Below are 20,745 nucleotides of genomic sequence, written 5' to 3' on the forward strand. Positions count from 1 at the left end.
CAATGAGGGAGACATGGATTGAGTTCCTTGCACCCAGTCCAGCCTCAACTATTGCAGGTATTGGAGAGGAGTAAACTAGAAGATGGAAATGTTAATACCCCTCCCCTTCTCAAATAAATAAATATGTAATGTCAGTAGTTACTACTTACCCAAAAACCTGTTATAACAATATCATACTGCTTCCAACTATGATGTGCCTGGGGAAAAAACATGTAAAATGTTTATTAAGAATGATATAATTAAATAAAAATATGTGCTGTTTCATAGTTTGAAAAAATTTTTAATTATTTTGATGATCTTTAGATAGTTGATTAGGGCACAAAGGGTCAAGGGCTACAAAAAATTGGGTAAGACCATTGTTTCCACATTAGTATTATATATATATATATATTTTTTTTTTTTTTCTGTATCCAGGGTAAGGGGAGAGATAAAGGGAAAAGCCCCACCCAAGCTCTCACCCATCCCAAGTCCCCAACATGCAGTATGCTCCAAGGATCCTGCTCATGCAGTTTTGATAGTTCATCAGTTCTAAATTACTGCCAATCTTGGTGTTCCAAGTGCAATGAACTCTCTTCAGAATCCATTGGATGACATGGTTGGGGTTCATGGTTGGGGTTCTGAGATCAGCAGTTCAGTTGAAGGGATTCCCAAACAAACTTCGTCTAAGGTGATCCCAGACCTGATTCTTATGTGCCTGAACAGGGTCCAACACAGTCCATTGCCCCAGTCAGCTTATGCATATGCTGGTGGTTACATTTGCTGGGTCATTTCTGTTTCCAGACCTGTCTTCCACACGAACTAATGAGTGTTGCAACCAAACCTAATTCTCCTCAGCACACACTTGGCCCACTCTTAAACCAGTGGGAGCTGCAGCCTAGTTGGAGTGACTTCCAATAATCCCAAACCAGGCCTGCCTCCTACCTTGGTTCTCGTGCTTGTCAGTATGTACAACAGACTTGTCCAGTCTGTCCCACATCCCATTCAGCTCTCATACATGTCAATGGGCATTGAAGCTTAGTTCAACCCAACCAGCCCCACTATCCAGCCTACACACATGCTGGTGGGTGCCGTTGGGTGTAGCCACCCTTACCCCAGTCCTGGTTTTCATGCTCTCCAGTGGGAGTGATAGCCTAAGAGGGTGGTGCCCACTATTTCCCTACTGGGCCACTCCCACTCCCAGATCATGGTCTCCACTAGTGGTTCTGCGGTTTAACTTGACAGAATTAGGCCCCATTGCCAGCCTCTGCCAGGTGATGCTGCGGCAAAGCCCAACCAACCCAAACATACCCTGGCTTAAGCATGCACCAGTAGAAACAGTCAACCCAACTTGACTTTCCCCTGATAGAGCTCACATGAGGCCAACAGGTGTTGTAGCCCTGTCTAGTCTGTTCTACCCCCATCCAAACTCACGCTCTCCAGTGGTAGTGGCGGTCTAGCAGGTAAGCCCTCCACATTCCCCCTACCGGCCATCCCCCCAGTTCTCATGTGTGCTATTGGGTGCTTCGGCCCAGTCTGGCTTGGCCCCCATCGCCTCGGCATTAGCCACTGGGTGCTGTAGCTTGGCCCAGCCCACCCCCAATTCCAGCTCCCGCAGGTGGGATTTAAAACCTAGCCCAGCCCAGCAAGCACCCCATCCTAGCCGTAATGTGTACTGTTTAGTGTTGCGTCTGAACCTGACACGGCCCACACTCTGTTATGGTGCTCGAATTTGCCAGCAAGTGATGTGAATTGGTTCAGCCTGGTTCACCCTTGACCTGTACCAAATGTATGATGGTGGGTACCTTTATTTGGCCTGGGCTGGGCTGCTCCCTATCGTGGTTGTTGCACTCACCTGCAGGGACTATGCCCTGCCAGAGGAGTTGCCCAGGCTCCTCCATCAGAATCTCTCCCAATGCGAGATCTCATACATCTGGTGGGTCCGTGGGCCAGCCCTACTTAGTCCACCTCCTGTCCTGGTCGGAACAGTGGCCTTTCCTGACTGGCCATCAACCCATTCTGGTTCTTACTGTTGGATGTTTCAGCCCAGCCAAGGCTCATCCATACCCAGACACAGCTCATACATGTCTCAGTAGGGGCAGAGACCTAGCCTAGTCTGTTCTACATCTACCCTAGTCCTCCAGATCACCAGATGGTGCTGGAGTGTAGCCTGACTTGGAGCACCCAGCCCCAGTGCACACTTGTGCCAAGGGATACTGGAGCCAGATCCACCATAAGATCCATTTTGGCCAGACTGATTCACCAGCCCACATAAGAGTCCTCAGAAAAAATGTTTAATGATAAAACTTTTTATACCAAAAATGTATAATTTTGACCTATTCATTCAACAGTGAAGGGAATTAACATTAGTGAGCCACTGTTCTAGCTCTCTGACCATGAGATTATCTCATTTAATTTTCTCTTCAATTTTATGAGAAAAATATTTTAAAAGAAACATGAAGCAAAGTTGCACTGTAACTTTCCCATTTTTGTAGCTCCTCAATAACTAAGCTATAACCCAAACATCTGCTCTTTTTCATACCGTACTGCCTTCATTACCTATGCAGTAAATGTACAACCTGTAAAGCCAGGATATAAGGACATGGTCCAATGGTCTTTAACATATATATATTTTCTGAATGTTTCTGAACTACCAGTTTTGCACAAAATAGAAAAATTTATAGATTTTAATTATCAAGGCAGTATATCATTTCAGAGTAGCTAACTGATAATTCATTTATTTCATATTAAACTAAACTGCTTAATTAAATGTAATTAAATTTAAACATGTAATTAAATTAATTTTGAAAATGAGTACTTTACCATGTGAGATTTATTTTAATTTATGAGAAGTGTTTGCTCATTTCACTAAAATGAGTTTGACTGGTTCATTTATAAAACAATAAAGCTAAGCCTTACACTGGCCTATATTTCTATCATTAAAACTAAAGGATGTAGCTGTGTCCTACTATCATATGTAAGGATGTGATATGTAATTTCACAGTTTCTAAAGATACTCTTAAAACATATAAGTTTTTCTTTTACAGTAGGAACAACTAAAGGTCATTTGAAATTTGCAATAACTAATCTAAAATCATCAGGAGATTAGTTATGGAAAATATCCGTGCATGCAGTTCAGGTTTTCAAATGAAAGCCTGAGTATAAAAATGTAAAATTTATGAAAATAATATTATCATGGTCCTTTTATTTTGACATTTTAACATCATGAATTAAGTTATCTGAGTCAAAAAATACTAAGAAAACTGATCTGGAGAATATTTTTACATTTTAAGGTCTTAACATTTGACATTGTTTTCAATTTAGCTTTGTTAACAGTTATGTCCAGATGCAGTTCAGTTTCCACCATGGAAAAATGCTGTCATTCATCAGAGTGAGGACAGAGTTTCAGCTTTCTAAGTGCTAAACAAATCTCCTGGCTAATATACTGTTACTACCAGTTGGATGCTTCTGTCCTCCCAAAATTCAAAACAAGGGCCTTTAGGGACTAATTAGGTTTAAATGACATCATTAGGGTGCATTGTGATTGATTGGTGTCTTTATCAAAGCGTCACTAAAGCTCTCACACCTAGAAAAGGTCAGGTGAACACGCAATTTAGAAAGACCATCACCTGCAACCCAAGGGGCTTCACTCAACACCAGCCCTGCTGGTTCTTCCAGATCTACGAGAAATTAAATTCTTGTCACTTCAGGCGCCCAGTTGATGTGTTTTGTTAAAGCACCTGCCTAAACTTACTGTTGCTGTCTAAACAACATAGCTGAGACTAAATAATATCCAATGAGCAAAAACTTATTTTCCCTTGGTTCTGGAGTCTGGAAGTTCAAGGTGAAGATGCCAGCAGGGATGAGACAGTGCTCTCAGGTTCAGCTGTCTGGCAGAGGTACCGTCTACTTTCAAGATGGTGCCTTGTTGCTTTCATTTCTGAAGGGGAAGACCACTATATCCTCATATGGCAAAGGCAGACAGGCAAACCAGTTGAATGCTGCAGGAAACCTCTTTCAATAAGGGACTTAATCTCTTTCATGAAAAAGGAGTCCTCATGGCCTAGTAATTGCTGTATAGGCCCTCTTAATGCCATCACCTCAGCAACACCTGAATTTTGGAGACAACACAATCAAATCGAAGCATAACCCAAGTCAACTAATTACTATGTTGTGAAATGTTGCCTTTTTATTATATATGTGCTAGGTCCTAAATGTTGAGTTTGCATACAAATTAGTAGAAATTAAGATTCACTTTGATGTGTTTCTTTGAATTTCAAGACTTTTACAAATTTATCCTTTAAAATTGCTATTATTTTATTGTGTTAACTAGTAGTTTTCTACTAGTCATGAATTCAAAAATTCTGAACAAATCACTTAACCTTCAAGAAAAATTTAGAAAAGCAAATCATTTCTCCATTCTTACCATGTCTCTTTACCAGACTTTCCAACCAGATTTCCTACTTTTGTTCATACTTGTTTGCCTTGCCCAAGTGCTTGCCTCTCCTTCAAACACTGGAAATCCTGGAGGAGAAGCTTTTGACTTATTTCATCCCATAATTTAAGAAAGAGTTGGCAGTTGATCACATTTGCAAATAGTTCATTGTGAAGAACAGTAATAATTCAGATTAATTATGGACTTGTTCTTTGTAAAAAGATTTAGTGGGAAAAATCCAAAAACTGAAATATAGCCTTGGAGAGGTATATTTCAAAAATACAACTCTCATTGATAGAGGGGAACCACAGATTATTAAATGACATAAGTAGAAGTTTCACATGCATGAGAAAAGAATTAGGTGAGACTAAAAGTTCAGGACAAAGTCATTTACTTTTAAACTACATGAACTATATTATAAATAGGTTATAGTAGATGATGGAAAGACATCATGTATGTGTGATAAGAAACATTGCTATCTGTTAGCTGCTTATGTGTAAATAAATGATATCTGAATATTTGGATAATCAATATCCTAGGGCTATTGTGATTGTGTAGCAGGGTGATCCTCCAGCTACACTGCAGGGATGCCATAAGGTTGTCCTTTTGATCCAGCTCCCTGCTTAAGGTCTGGGAAAGCAGGAGAGCATAGCTCAACTTCTTGGGCCCCTGAATCCACTTGGAGAACCAGAAGAACCTCCTAGTTCAGGTGAGCTTAGCTCAGGCCATTGTAACCATGTAGGGAGTGAACCAGTGGATGGGAGATTTCTCTCTGTCTCTCATTCCCTCTGCAAAATCTGCCTTCCTGCCCCTTCCTTTCTTTCATTTCAGGGGCGCAAAAGATAAACAGAGTTTATTAGACTATCCTACTCCTCTTTTCAAGTGCAGCATGTTATCCTCAGGAATACCCATGGTTTTTATTTTATTGTTTTCTGTGTATTTCTCCCAGCCCTAATCACAGTTGTCTTCTCCATGGGCAAGTTTTCTCACTTTTGCACATGTCCTTCCAAATTTTCATTTTCCCTTTATTAAAGTAATCATTGACCTTTTATATTTCTCCTCTATTAACAAAACACAACAACTCTTACCTTCAAAACATGTCAGATACCACTTCTTTCAGTCTTCACCTCTATCATGTTAAGTGTATAATATCCATACTTCTTATCAAAACTCTTCTGACAGTCTTCTAACCTATCTTACTCCTTAGTCTTTGTGCCTCTTTCTCCAAAACAGCTCTAGTAACCCTTTCAACAGAACATTGCCCAAATAAAGCTTTCTGCAGTGATGGAAATTTTTTCGTGTTTATGCTGTCCACTAAGTTGCAAGTTACATACAACTGATGGTTACTTGAAATATATGACTAGTGACACTAAAGAATTCAAATTACTATTTTACTTTAAGTAATTTGAATATAAGTCCATTTTGTACCTAACGGTGGCTAGCTATCTTGTTAAGCAATTCGTTTTTATAAGGTATATTAGTTCTTATCACTACTCCAGTTCGATCCCCCCACTGACTTCCTGTGTCCTTTAGAATAATGCACATATCCTAAGCCAATTCTGATAAGGCCCAGAAGCCCTCACATTTCTATATAATCTGATTGCTAGCTATCTCTGATCTTATCATGATTGGGGAAAGGATGAAAAATATTGGTGGTATTTCTTTTTAATTAATGTTATTGGTTACATAGTTGAGAGGAATGTATGCTCATGAGGGTCTCCAGGTAGGGTGGGAAAGGTGGAGACATGGAGGAAGATTGGTGGGACAAATGTCCCAGTTTTCTTTTTATTTTCCTGTGACTGCAGAAGGAAGGGCAGGGGTCACTCTTTGCTGTTAAACCATGTCATCACACAGGTGTGAGAGACCATCCTTTGAAGATACCTTACAGACTCCAGACCCTGATATAGGGAAGAATGTTCTGTGGGTGTTCCATGAGTGGTTTTGATAGTTCTGACATGTCATCGGCTTCTTTGCACCATAAGTTGAGAAAATCTTTCCAAAGATTATTAGCTGACCAAGTCGACCTTAGTGCATCCACGGCGTAGGAACATTTTGGAAAGCTTGGCCAAGAGTGGTCCAACTATTCTACTTTCCATCCTCTGACAAGTCACTTAATATCCTCTGCAGCATTAGATGAACTGGCTGTCATGCCTCCCATGTACATCTGGGCATTCTATACATGTCACAGCCATCAGCAACCAACACATACACTCCAAGGTTGGAGCACATATATTGTGATTTTTCTATGGCCAGGATTTGAGTCCAGTAATCTAGTTGGGGAATCCCCAAATAAACCTCACCTTGACTTGACCCTTGAGTGTGCCAGCCAGTGCAGGGTCAGATTTGGTCCAACCAATGCAAATACCAGTGGATGCAGCTACCTAGCCTGTTCTGCTCTCACATCTCTCACACAAACTGATAGGTACTGCAGCTTGTCCTGGCCCAGCCCACTACAGGCCCAGTTTTCATTCACACAGCTGGTACTGTGGCCTAGTTGGGATAACACCCAATAATTCCCACCAGACCCAAATCCTGCCCAGTTTTTGCATGTGCTAGCATGTTCTGCAGCTTAGCTTAGTATACCCCACATCCTATCTGGCTATTGTGCACATCCATGGGTGCTGCAGCTTAACTCAGCCCAATCTGCCCCCTGACATGGTCTACATATATGCCAACAGGTGCTGCTGCCTTGACTGGCCTCACACTCCCAGCCTTGGTTTTCATGCTCACCAGCAGGAGCTGCAGCCCAGCACAACAGGACCCACAGTTTTCCTTCCAGGCTGATCTGTCTCACATCCCATCTGGCTCTCATGGATACCCATGGATGCAGCAAGCTAGTCCAGTTTCCCATTTCAACTGGTGTGTGTAAAGGTACAACCTGACCTGGCCTGCATTTCATTCTGGCTTTTGCTCATGCCAGTGTGTGCTGAAGACTGACTCAGCCCAACCCATACCCTGTCGCAGCTCACACTTATGCCAATGGGTACTGTGGCCCAGCTCAGCCAGACATGTCCCCCAGCCCCAAATTTTGTGTGTAACCAGTGGGTACTAGGCAATGCTATTTAGCCCAATCCAGGTGTCCTAAGTGGGCAGGTGCCCAGACATGCCCTCAGGTTTCCCTCCTCTAAACCACTTTGTCTCAGCTCCCCCACCTACCTGCAAGTACAGTGGATCCAGTCCATGGAAACCTCCAGAAGTTAAATATGCTCCAGTATGTTCCCATACCCGCTTCTCTATCGAGGTCTCCCATCCCGCGGAAGAAATCACCCAACACTGGAGAGAGTCTCAGAGGCGCTTTATTCAGACCTTTCGTTAAAACCATTATGTCCGTTAATTCCATTACGCAGAAGCCCCTTCCCCCCAAGCCCCTGTTTATATGTCAATCCTATCCAATCAGCTTAAAGATCAACAAGGCGCACCAATCAGGGCAAAGGGCCAGTCACAGGGCAGGAAATTGTCAGTGCCCCCAACACTTCTCCAAGCAACCAACCCTCCCCACACATCTCCAAAAGGAAAAAAAAAAAAAAAAAAAGAATAGACTAAAATAGGCAACTAGGCTGGCATACTAGTATAAATAACACAAATTTATCGTTAACCAGGCCCCGAATGCAATTTTTCCCACAAGTGTAATACTTGCCTAGTTATAAGGTTGTAGATTTCTTGTATTAGAACTAGGATAGTGTCATTTCTTACAAAAGCATAAACGTTTGTCCGACAGTGTTTTTTATTCACCATCTCTGGACACGAACCCCTTCCAGGAACCTGAATACCTTCCCTGAGCATAGCATTATGCTAAATTCCAGGTTTACTATAGTGAAAAATGCATTTGTGATTTTATTAAAGATTTATTTATTTCTATTGCAAAATCATACATACAGATAGAATGAAAGACAGAGAGGAAGATCTTCCATCCATTGATTCACTCCCCAACTGGCCGCAACAGCTGGAGCTGCAACAATCCAAAGCCTCGAGCTTCTGAGTCTCCATGTGCAGAGTCCCAAGGCTTTAGACTATCCTTGACTTCTTTCCCAGGCCACAAGCAGGGAGATGGATGGGAAGCGGGGCTGCTGGGATTAGAACCAGTGCCCATATGGGATCTCAATGCGTGCAAGGCAAGGATTTAGCTGCTAGGCTAGTGTACCGAACCCTTCCCCATTATTTTAATTATTTCTCTTGGTATGTTTGGAATTCATTATAAGAAACGTGTGGTTTTATTGACAAGTAGGTCAATAAAACTATTTTTAATTTTTGGAAAAAATGTAACTACTTAGTCTGTTATTTTTCATGCTGATAAAAATCAAGTCTCTTTACCCTATCTAGTTCTTTCCTGTAAGAAAAACACATTTGGAGATCAGTTCTGCTTAGATATTCTGACCCGTGAAAAAATGATTACCATATTCTCTGTCCTCCCCCACAATCTGGCTTATTTCTGAAAGGACTTCAGAAGAAGTCATCCTCCTTGCATTTCTGGGAGGTAATAGACTAGTTCTCATGCCTGTTACCTTGTCCCATCTGTTCATCCTATCCTGCCACTGAAGAATTACTGTATTATGTTGACCCTATAAGGACTAATAATAATTAACATTATTGAGAGCTGATTTTATGTCAAATGGTGGGTTTTTTTGTTTTTGTTTGTTTGGAGGTTGATTTTGAAAGGCAAAGCTATACAGAGAGGTCTTCTGTTATTATTATTAATTATTAATCATTTAATTTGATTTTCTATCAAAAATTCTATTATGCTAGTAATATCCTCCATTCTATCCTTCCTAGAAGGTTTCTTTGAAAATTAAGCTTTGAATATAGTGGGAACTCCTTGACAGTATTTTTTTCTTGTGCAAACTTTAGAGTGCTTCTTTATGTTGTACTTTGAAAAGCTGAACCTAATGTGTTGTGATGAGGTTCATTTCTAATCATGTCTATTTGAATTCCCATCAGCTTCCTTTATTGGAATATCCACATCTTTCTTCAAATTGAGGGGGTTTCCTGATATTGTTTTCAGCACTACTCTGTTTTTCTATTCCTTTAGTCTTTCCCAAACCTTAGATACTGGTTTGTTTGATGGTATCCCCAAAGATCTCAAAACTGTGTCTTTTATTTGATTTACTGAATTTACTGATTCAATTTGTTTCTAGTGTGTTTTTTCCTTTGCTTGATTTCTCATTCATTTTATGTATTGGTTTTTCTAATTTTGTGCACTATTTGTTCCATTTCTTTGAATAACATCACAATCACAAGAACTCTTTCTCAGTAATTTTTTTGAAGATTCATTTTGTTTTTATTGCAAAGTCAGATATATAGAGAGGAAGATCTTCTGTCCCTTGATCCACTCCCCAAATGGCCACCGCAGCTAGTGCTGAGCCAATCCAAAGCCAGGAGCACAGAGCCTCTTCTGGCTCTCCCACACAGGTGCAGGGTCCCAAGGGTTTGGGCTGTCCTCAACTGCTTTCCCAGACCAGAAGCTGGGCCACCGGGAGTAGAACTGGCACCCATATGGGACTGTGGCATGTTCAAGGTGAGAACGTTAGCAACCAGAGCCCCTCAGTAATTTTATAAATATCCTGTTCTTCCTGGTCTGATATTGAAGCACACTGTCTTCCTTTTGGTGTAAGTCATACAGCGCTGATTATCCACATTTCATGCTTTATAGACTGATTTTTTGCATCTGTAAGATCAGTTGTTAGTATTTCCTTTAAAGAATGAAATTTTTTTATTTTTCTTGAAGATTTATCTGGTTCTATTTGAAAGATGGATTTATAGAGATGAGACAGAGAGAAAGATCTTCTATCCACTGGCTCCAAATGAACAGAAAGTTGGAACTGAGCCAATCCAAAGCCAGTAGCCAGGAGCTTCTTTTGTATTTCCCTTGCAGGTGCATAGTTCCAAGGCTTTGGGCCTTCCCCCACTGCTTTTTCAGGCTATAAGCAGGAAACTGAATGACAAGTGGAGCAGCTGGGACATGAACTGGCACCCATTCAGGATCCCAGCACTTGCAAGGCAAGGATTAGCCAACTGAGCCATTGCAGTGGGCCTAGAGAATGTCTTTCATGAAATGAAGACTTTTCCAGAGGTGCCTTTGAGTATTGGTTCAGTAGACTAATTCTGGTTGGATTCTGTAGTCTCTATAGTTTCCCCATACCTTTCTTTTTTAAATTTGTTATCATGGGCGGTAACACTGATAGTAATCTGGAGTGCTCCTGTGTCCCAGTGCAGTTGCTGAGATCCCTGTCACATCATTAGCCTTCTTCCAACGGAGGGTCTGGAGTCAGGAGCTTCTCAGGTCTTGGGAGCAGGCCCTGTTGGATTTGTAAATTAGTATGCTAACTGAAATAAATCAAATGCGGAATTCAAATATCACCTATTTTCCTTTTTTTTTTTTGTAGAATTTAGTATGTGAAACGTAAATGCCGTATTATTTGGTATATAGATACTGTCATCACTGAATACATAATAATTTTGCCTTCTTTACTCATTTTGTGATATTTGTCATTAATCTCACATTATGTAATATGAATATATGCACCCCCTTCTTTCAGGAAAAATAGTATGTGTATGCATGTAATATTTAGATATGAAGCAAATATGATAAAATGTTTTTTAAAATAAGCCTATTTATATATTACAGGAAATGTCCAAAAGTAAGGTAAAGGTTAATGCTGTAGGAAAGACAGGGAATTGTTGGAGTGGCACTCTATGGAATGAGATCTGAGCCCTAATGAAGTTATTGGGCTAATGTAGGAGTTCAGATAATTTCCAGAGACAGAATGGGAAAATCAGAGTATATAAGTGAGTACAAATTTTGATAGGTTGTTTTTTGGTGCCTTTCAGCTACCATAACAAAAATATTACAAATTGGATGTCTTTAAACAACAGAAAACTTGTTTTCCTTACCATGTCAAAGGCTGCAAAGTCCAGAGTCAAGGCACCCACATGGTCAGATATTAGCGAAGGCATGCTTCCTTCATAGACAAATATCTTCTCACTGAAACTACACATGACAGAAGGGACACACCACTCACGTAGCTCATTTTTGTAAAGGTGTTAATGCCATTCACCCCTGGATAAATGACAGCAACCATGAGAGCAATAGGAGACATGTCAGGGGCATGCGGAACTGAACTATTTTTCATGTTCTTAACCACCCCTGAATTACCCCTCAAACAACGGATTGCTTAGCCCGTGTGGTGTTTTCCCAACAGTAGCCTCTAGACCTCTGCTAATCACTGGTATTCATGTCCTTACTACCTTCGTAGAGGTACCAGTTCTCTTAGCTGAACTTCCTTGTTGATGAGAATCAAACTTGATGTTATTAGGTGAAAAGCATCAGTGAAGAAATTGCACTAAGTGACAGCCTTCCAGGTAATTGTGATTTTTAACTTGAAAATGACTTGCGAATTCACCTCACAACATCTATAGTCACATGCAAATTATATGCTAATTTAAATTGAGCTCAAGAAACTATTTGGTACAAGTGGCTCAGACATTTGATATTGTGGCTATTGCTTCACAAGTGTAGTGCACTATTTGTCATATATTAATATCTGATATATGCATGTAAGTTAAGTTTTGATAATACAAATGACATTTTCTCATTGATTTACATAATAGTTAATCATAATTGACAATAATAATGTTCTAAGTGATTAAACGAAGTTGTTAAAATAATGTTTAAATATATCAAAACTTCTGTTTAAAAAATTGAAACTGGCATTGGATTGTTTTAATGAGAAAAACTATTCTTGTACCATATAATTTTACAGAGAGAAAACCAGAGACAGTAAGAGATCTTCCATCTGCTGGCTCATTCCCCAGATGTTCACCAAGGCAAGAGATAAGCCGATTCAATGCTAGCAACTTAGAACTTCTTCTGGCTCTCCCACTTGTGTGGAGGGGCCCAAAGACTTGCACCATCATCTGCCTTTTTTGTTTAGATTTATTTATATATATATAATATATATTATGTAATATATATATATTCAAATTGGCTCAGCTGTAGCCATTGCAGCCACTTGGGGAGTCACTCAGTCGACGGAAGATCTTCTTCTCTGCCTCTCCTCCTCTCTGTATATCTGACTTTTCAATCAAATAAAAATAAATCTTTTTTAAAAAGTAAAGAAAATCAACTCAGTGGATTATGGATCCATATTTTGGCTTGATACCATCAAATTACTAGAGGAAAACATTCAGGAAATTAATTCTGCAAGACATGTCGAAAAAAATCCCAGAAGCACAGGCAACAAAAGTAAACATTGACAAATGGGACATCATGCTAAGCTTCTGCACAGCAAAGGTGATACTCAACAAAGTGAAGAGGCAACTGACACAATGGGAAAACATGTTTTCAAGTGATTTATCAAGTTTAGGATTAATATTAGGATCTATAAGGAGCTCTAAGATACTCAATAATGAAACCAACGATCCAGTGAAGAAGTGGGCAAAGGACAGAAACAATCAGTTTTCAAAAGCAGAAATATAAATAGCCAACAGACACTTAGGAAAAAAATTCAGGATAGCTAATCATTAGAAAAATGCAAATAAAAAATCTCAAGCAGGTTCTACCTCACCCCAGTTAGAATACTGTCATCCAAAAACAAAACAAAACAAAAGTAGCAATGCTGAAAATGATGTGGAGAAAAGGGTAACTTAAAATACAGCTGGTGAGATGTAAACCAGTAGAACTGTTGTTGGAGACTTCATGGAGATTTCTCAGCTCTGAAAACAGATCTATCATATGATCCAGCCATCCAACTCCCGGGAATTTACCCAGACGAAAGAAAGTCAGGGTAAAAAGTTGTCTGTGCCCCATGTTTATAACAACTCAACTCACAGTGGCTAAGATGTGGATTCAACCCAGATGCCCATCAGCTGGGGACTGGACAAAGAACACATAGTATATAAACATGAAATATTTCTCAGATGTTTAAAAAAATGAGTTTCTGTCTTGCAGCTGGAAACCATTATGCTTCACAAAATAAACCATTCCCCAAAAGACAAATATCAATGTTTTTTCTGATATGTAGTAGGTAATACAGAACAAACAAAAAAAATAGGGATTGGACAAGCATCTTCTGATTTGATTTTTGTTAGTAGCTCTTGTTTATACTCCCGTAAGACTATAGTGTTGTTGCATTTTCTTGAATAATATGATTAGTGGTTCATTTAATCTAAAATTATAGAGTGGATTGAAGTTGTGTTTTAGTGAAAATTAAAAAAAAAACAAAAGGAGGGTGATAAAATATATCTTAAAATTTAAAAAGACAAGAAGGGAAATTGAGGGTATCTTAGAATTGCACTTATAAAATACTCAAACTCTGTTCTTTTTATATTAATGAAAAATTTAAATAATAATGATCTTTATAGATGACTGACATATTAAACTTCACTGGCTATATTCTACATGTGCTCTGCCTTTAACCTGCAGTGATATTTCACAAATGGTTGCCTGGAAATTCATCTCATAATTTAGGACCTTAGGATGTAATAATATTAACAGACAACATTATCCTTACAGGATATTATTTCTAGATACATTTCTTCACTCTTACTGTTGTAAAAATGTGTTCATGTTACCTTTACTTTCACTGACAATGAGGGAATAAGTACATGGGAAATAACCATCCAACTAAACCCTTCATTGTTTGGAGCCACGTTTGTTTTTGATCAGCTTTCTTTAAGACTTTTATTTTTAACCTATGTAATTACTTTCATTAGAATCACAATAAAGAACTACTTTTGTACTTTTAATATCAGCTAAAGCTTTTTTCAGCACAGGGCACTTTAATGCCTACAGAATAGCTAGATTCCACAGTACTGAGATGACATTTAATGTCCATGCGTGAAACAGAGGAAGTCCATTATCCATTCTACCCCATACACTCAGTCAATATAAAACATATTGTCCTCAGATTTATTATGTCCTCTTTTAGATACTTCATACCACTTATAAAATATCTTAAAATGCTAATGTTAGTGTTAACATGTGGGAAATAATTCAGGTTACTTAAAATTCATGGATTTAATTTATTGCCTTTAAAAAAAGGAACTAGATAGTAAATTTAGTACAAGCTGTACTCATTTTATCTTCATGTGTCTGAAAAGATGGAGTTTTTAATTACTATGATCTTAGTGGTTCTAAGAAAGTTAAAACTTTGATGGAAAATGAGCTCACGTAATGAGGACATTGATTCAGGTGTACTTGGTGCAACAGTTCATTAACTATGTGCTAATTATGTATGATTACTCCTGAAAAGCCAGAGTGGCTTCATCTCTTACATTGCTTCATTAAACCATTAATTTTCTTGGAGGTAACTAATGCTGACATAATTCAGTTATCTTGGTCACCACAGATTTTTGTCATCCCATAATATCAAGAACATGAAATAAGTTAATACAAGGCGTTATAACTTATTCCTTGTGTGTTTTGACTTCATTCTTTAGGATTATTTAATACTATCTTATTGTTGTATTTTGCATTTAAATAATCTAACATGTAATTCATTGTAATTATTAATGTTTTAGTGTCAATTCAGTATATCCTGTGTAATAATCTCATTTATATATTTGAACTGCTTCTTACTGACAGTTCTTTGGCCCCTGGCTACTTGAAGCTGCTTCAGTTTATCCGGAATGTCATTTATGAGGAAGGATTTGATGGATCCAATCCTCAGGTATGGAGTACCATCATAGCCCTTTATTATCATTATATGTGACATTGTTTTCAAGCTCTCTGGGGATGGACCCAGAAACTCTCAGAATGATCAACAGTAAGCAAGCGGTTTTCAAGCACAGGTGACATAGAGAAGCAGAGGCAGACTTCCTTAGCTTGACTGTTACTGTGTATTTGGAGTTTCAGGTTAGTTTTCTGCATATGCACATCACATGTTATAGATGCATTGTCAACACTAGTTATTTTTCAGTTTCTAGGATTAATAAGGTACATTTTTTAAATTACTTTTAAATCTAAAATGCCACTTTTTTTCTAAATTTTTCATGTTTGTGTCACTCAGGTTTAAATTTGAATTACCTACATGTAAGAATTGTCTTAAGATTGTATTATTCTGAATTGTCTCATCAAATAAAAAATGCATTTTTGTTTACCAACTAAAAATATTTTGTAGCTTAGCTATTTCTGTGTAACTGATTTTTAAAACTTCTTCCAAATTTCCATTAATAAAGATGTTCCCATTAATTGTACTTAAAAATGAGGAAGTTTTGTTTCTAGATATCACACCTTTCAAAATTCTCAACAATTGATTGCTTTTTCCACTAAGATATTTATATTGCATTATATTATCTTGGCAAAAAAATATGTCCAGAGCACCACGCTTTCTAATTTGAGAAGAAACAAAAATCAAAGATTTTTTTTTTCATTATCACCTACATTTGCTTTTAATTCACAATTAAAAAAAATATTCTAAACTTTACTGCCATATTTAGGAATTTATCCATGATCAAATAAATAACTTTAAAGCCTGTTTTGTCATTAAACACCAAGTTCAAAATATATTTATGTACATGATTAAAGCACGCACACACATTCACTAATGGATGAATATTCAAGTATATCAGGTTTTTTTTTAATCACCTACAGCATTTAATGCAAACTCAGCTGGCTTACTGTTGCTCTGTTTGATCATAGCTGAGATTTATGGGTACCAAGTCTTCCCTTCAGTGTCAGCGCCTGTCTGGGGAGGTAAATTGGTCCCTGACAGACACTCTCCCCACTAGCCATAGTAACTATGGAAACAGGCATGTCATAACAACTCCCACATTACAGTGTGCAGAGCGGCTGCTCTGCAGGATGACACATCTTCTGTGAGCAGTACGTCTTATAAAAGGCAAGAAAGTCAAAGCGGGGCAAAAGAAATGGAAATGCATAAGCATACACACCTTAGGAATCCTAAATAAGTAAGCTGGTGATGGAATGGAATGCAATGTTTGTCATTTTCAAAAAATAACCCCTTTTTTCATAAAAACAGCTTAGTCCTCAGAAACAGGTTATATAACTATTGAGCTTTGTAAACATTTAAGAGGTGTAAGGTAGACACATAGATGATAAATAATAAGAATTTGCTAAAGTTTTAGTTAAAACATTCTAACAGGGTATTAACAATACTTCTGATCTTATTAGAAGTAAAATATGGTAAATGGTTTTCCGTATCTGTAACTTATAGATTGTGCTGTTAACTTAATTACTTAACCTATACATCTGGTTCAGGAATTTTAGATGAATTATGGAAGCCATAAAAATGCAACTGCCAGGTGTTTTTTTTTTTAAAAAAAAAAAAAGTTCTCCTGAGTCATGAGTCATCATAAAATTCTGACAATGAAATAAATCCCAGTTCTTGAAAAGGAAGCTCTATCCTATTTTCTCTTGCACATCCTTCAAATGAGTTCACTGGAGACAGCAGATCCCTCCAGACTCTTAGCCATAGAATACAATCTACCTTTCATGTCACAAGGGCAGTATGTAACAATAGTGAATAGCGAATAATAGGTCATCTGTAAAGATACTTGGGTAGAGAAAATTGCAAATTGCTTTTATAATTTTAATTGTTTTTAAGTTGTCATTTTCAAATATAATTATTCAAGTATAATATAATCAAAAGTAATCTGATCACTGAATTAGAATATGTTAAATTTTCTCAATGTATATTATAAAAATATTTACTTACTTTACTTTATTCTTTTTATAGTAATATGAAAGGTAATACAAAATTGAAAAGATTCATTGTGGTTCATAATACAGTTCTAAGAATATGATAATCCCTTCTTTTTTCCCTCCCTCTTTCCTTCCTTTGTATCATTTCTTTCTTTTTTAACTTTTCTTTCTCTTACTTTTCAAATAACATTTTAAATTTACATTATAGTCAAGGGCTTTTAATTTTTATTGTATCACACAGCATGCTCTTAGTCATATGGCCTGATGAAGGCTTATCTGTCACAAATGACACAGGAGATTTATAATGTAAGCTTTTTTTGATTGTCATCATATTCTTAAAATATAAATATATGCCTTATGTTGAAGCATTTTGTTCAAGTATATTTTAATGTGCCATTCACTTACCTCATTTAGATGTTGTACATTCATAGGTTAGATATGTGAATGCAGCAAATTAAACCAGGGCTTGGATGCTGACATCCCATGCTAGATTACTTGGGGTCAAGTCTCACCTGATCTGAACCGACTTTCTGCTAATATACCTGCAGGCAGCAGGAGCTGGCCCAAGTATTTGGGTCCTACCAAACATGGGAGTTCTGACTGAACATGCTGGCTTCTGTCTTCACCCAGACCCAACCTTTACCACTGCAAGCATTTGGAGGGTGAACCAGGGAACCAATTTCCATGTTCTCTCGGTCATTCTGCCTTTGAAATGAAAAAATAGATGCTTAAAAGTGCATTTTGCATTGACTCTGTGTTAGTGTTCCTTTCTGTCTGTAGGTGTATGCCAGCATATCTGTCATTTCACTAACTCTAGGTTTCTGATTTCTGTGCCCGGTATTTTAATTGTAAGCTGATAGCAGAAGCTTTTTTGATAAGCAGTAGTAAAATGATTAAGGCAGAGACATAAAGTCAGGACTATAGAACTAAGATAATAAGGGTTTCAGGAAAGGTACATAGTCAGTTATCCCTTGATATTGGGGGGTTGATCCAAGACCCCTCTGGGTCTCATGGATAGCAGCATCTGAAGATGGTCAAATTTCTTCCACAGAACAGAAAAGTACTGGGGTGAGTAAAAGCACAGCAGTTAAGAGACAACTTGGGATGCTTACACTCCTGATGGGGTGCCTAGAAGTGAATTAGGATTCACTTCTAATTCCAACTTACTGTTCATGTGAAAACTAAAAGGCAATAGATGAATGCAAAGATCCAACATGGTTCTCTGTCATTTATGGGAGGAGATTTGGGATGAATTCTAGACTCCTTGCTGGAGAGTGAACCAGCAGAAGATATTTTTCTGTCTCCATCCTTCTTTGTCTCTTTCTCTTTCAAATTAGAAAGAAAATTAATGATAAATTCTTTGCATATAACATATTCATATCATCTGCATGATTTAAGCTATCTCTACCTAAAATAGGCAATACATTACATAAAATCATTATACTTTATATAGTTTAGGAAATACTGCCAAGAAAACTAATTTGTAAATCTTCAGTACAGATGTAATTCTTAAATATTTTGTTTTGCACCTGATTGAATTCATAGCACCAACAAAGAATAGAACCAACTGTACATTACTTAGGCCACAGGATTTTTACTCTAAAAGCATAACAGAGTATTGCTTTATGAATTATAAAATTCTCTGAATATATGAAGGGATACAATGAGCAGGATAATAGGTAAAGAATGAGATCACCCAAAATGCAATGTAAACTAAGCACAATTTGAAAACCTGAAACATGATGATACAATCAAAGTAGTTCGTCCTGTTTTCTTTTTTTATTGTAGTAAAAGTACTGCTAGATGGCTTCCTGTTATATTCTACATTATGATTCTTGGTGATGCATAAAAATTATTTTATTTCTTCATTGGTGAAATGAAGTAGAATGATATGCCCGGGCATCAGTACAAAGCATTGTTTCTGGCAAATTAGTATGAAGTATCTATGACAAATGAGAAGTTATTCATCTCCTTATTACTTACAAGCTTAATAATTTTACCAGGTTTTTTGTTCTGTTATGTTTTCTTGTAAATATTTTAGTGTTTTATACATTTTCCTTACTTCCCTTAGTCAATAAATTCTGTGTTAAAAAGGAATATGCAAATTCAAATTTTAACTGTAATATCAGAAAAATAGATAATATGAATATTATGTTGAGTGACACAAGCTTATTTCACTGGTGATACTTCATGGCAATAGCAAATGATACATTTTCGTATCTTGTTTCTTTAGAAATCAGATCTCACATATCACATATTTTTTATCATTACTTTAAAGGAGAATTATTTTTAGCATTGAACCTCTAATACTGATTTTATAATTATTGGCATGAACCAGATTTTATTAACAACTCCTTTTTGTCCAGAAATTTTGATTGCTAATGAATGCATTTACAAACATTTGTCCATTTATAATAACCCAAGCAGTATAATATATTATAAATGTTTGTGTTTGCAAATATTTTTGACAGTCATCTAAGGACTGTTCAGTGTTTTAAAATATTCTTTTCACAAGAAATATGGGTCACTATTATGATGTTGATGTCAGAAAGCTCAAGTTATAAATGTCCACCAAGTAAATTTTATAAAAAGTGCTGGATTTAAATTAAAAACTAAAGGCAAGTGTAAGTATATGACCAAAAGTATGTCTTAAGAACATCTTAGACACAATGCATCAGGCACTAGATAGAACAGTAAATAAGAAGTACTGAGCAATGTGTAGCTTATTAAAACATAGAATTCTCTAATACCAACAATGAGTTTGCAACATTATATTTATCTTTTCCATTATTATTTGGGTTTTGTTGTGTTTTATTTGGCTACCTCAGTCATAATTCTTAGTCACTATTAAATTAGTCCCAATTTGTTTTATTTCTTTTAAAAAAAAAAAAGATTTATTTACTTTTATTGAAAAGTCAGATTTGCAGAGAGAAGGAAAGACAGAGAAAGATCTTTCATCCACTAATTCACTCTCCAGGTGGCCACAATGGCCAGAGCTGAGCCAGGAGCCTAGTGCTTCCTCCAGGTCTCCCACGCGAATGCAGGGTCCCAAGGCTTAGAGTTCTGCTGCTTTCCCAAGCCAAAAATAGGAAGTTGGATGGGGTGTGTAACAGCCAGGGTACAAACTGGCATGCCTATGGGAGACCGGTGCTTGTGAGGTGATGATTTAGCTATTGAGCTATCGTGCTGGGCCCTATTTTATTTCTTATTTTATTGAAGAGGCAGAGAAACAGGCAGAACAAGCTTCGTAAATTCCTGCAGTGACAGGCTGAGCCAGACCAAAGCCTAGAACTAGGAACCTAATCCACATCCTCTGGTTCACTAGAACCCAGTTACTTGAGCTGTCTCCCAGCTCCCAGGGTATGCATTAGCAAGAAGCTAGAGTCAGGACCCATTCCAGTAATCCCACTGTGGGACACAGCTTTCTTCATTGCTGCCCCAAACAGTTTTAAATGTCAAGCCTTGTGGGTAGCACCATGGCCAAGTAGGCTAAGCCTCCACTCATGGCACCAGCATGGCATGAGTACTGGTTCATGTCCTGGGTGCTCCACTTTAAGTTCAGCTCCCTGATCATAAAGCAGCAGAAGATGGTCAAAGTCCTTGGGCCGCTGCCCCTACTTAGAAGAATTGGAAGAAGTTCCTGGCTCCTGGCTCCTGACTTCAGATTGGCCCACTC

The 20,745-nt window shown here is 37.8% G+C and overlaps 1 protein-coding gene across 3 annotated transcripts in view; it reads left to right on the forward strand.

Moving 5' to 3' along the window:
• Positions 1-20,745, forward strand: part of ELP4 (elongator acetyltransferase complex subunit 4) — a 227,507-nt gene that overhangs the window by 69,132 nt on the left and 137,630 nt on the right. For 2 of the 3 annotated variants that reach the window (XM_040980038.1, XM_040980040.1), the window contains exons 6-7: positions 14,991-15,075; positions 19,618-19,626. In XM_040980038.1, the coding sequence (XP_040835972.1) occupies positions 14,991-15,075; positions 19,618-19,626 (94 nt within the window). The remainder of the gene's footprint in view (positions 1-14,990; positions 15,076-19,617; positions 19,627-20,745) is intronic. The other variant, XM_040980039.1, reaches the window with a different exon arrangement.

Source organism: Ochotona curzoniae, unplaced genomic scaffold (assembly GCF_017591425.1).
Source record: "Ochotona curzoniae isolate NIBS_2020 unplaced genomic scaffold, NIBS_Ocur_1.0 contig_3432, whole genome shotgun sequence".
In the NCBI taxonomy this organism is placed as follows: Eukaryota; Metazoa; Chordata; class Mammalia; order Lagomorpha; family Ochotonidae; genus Ochotona; species Ochotona curzoniae.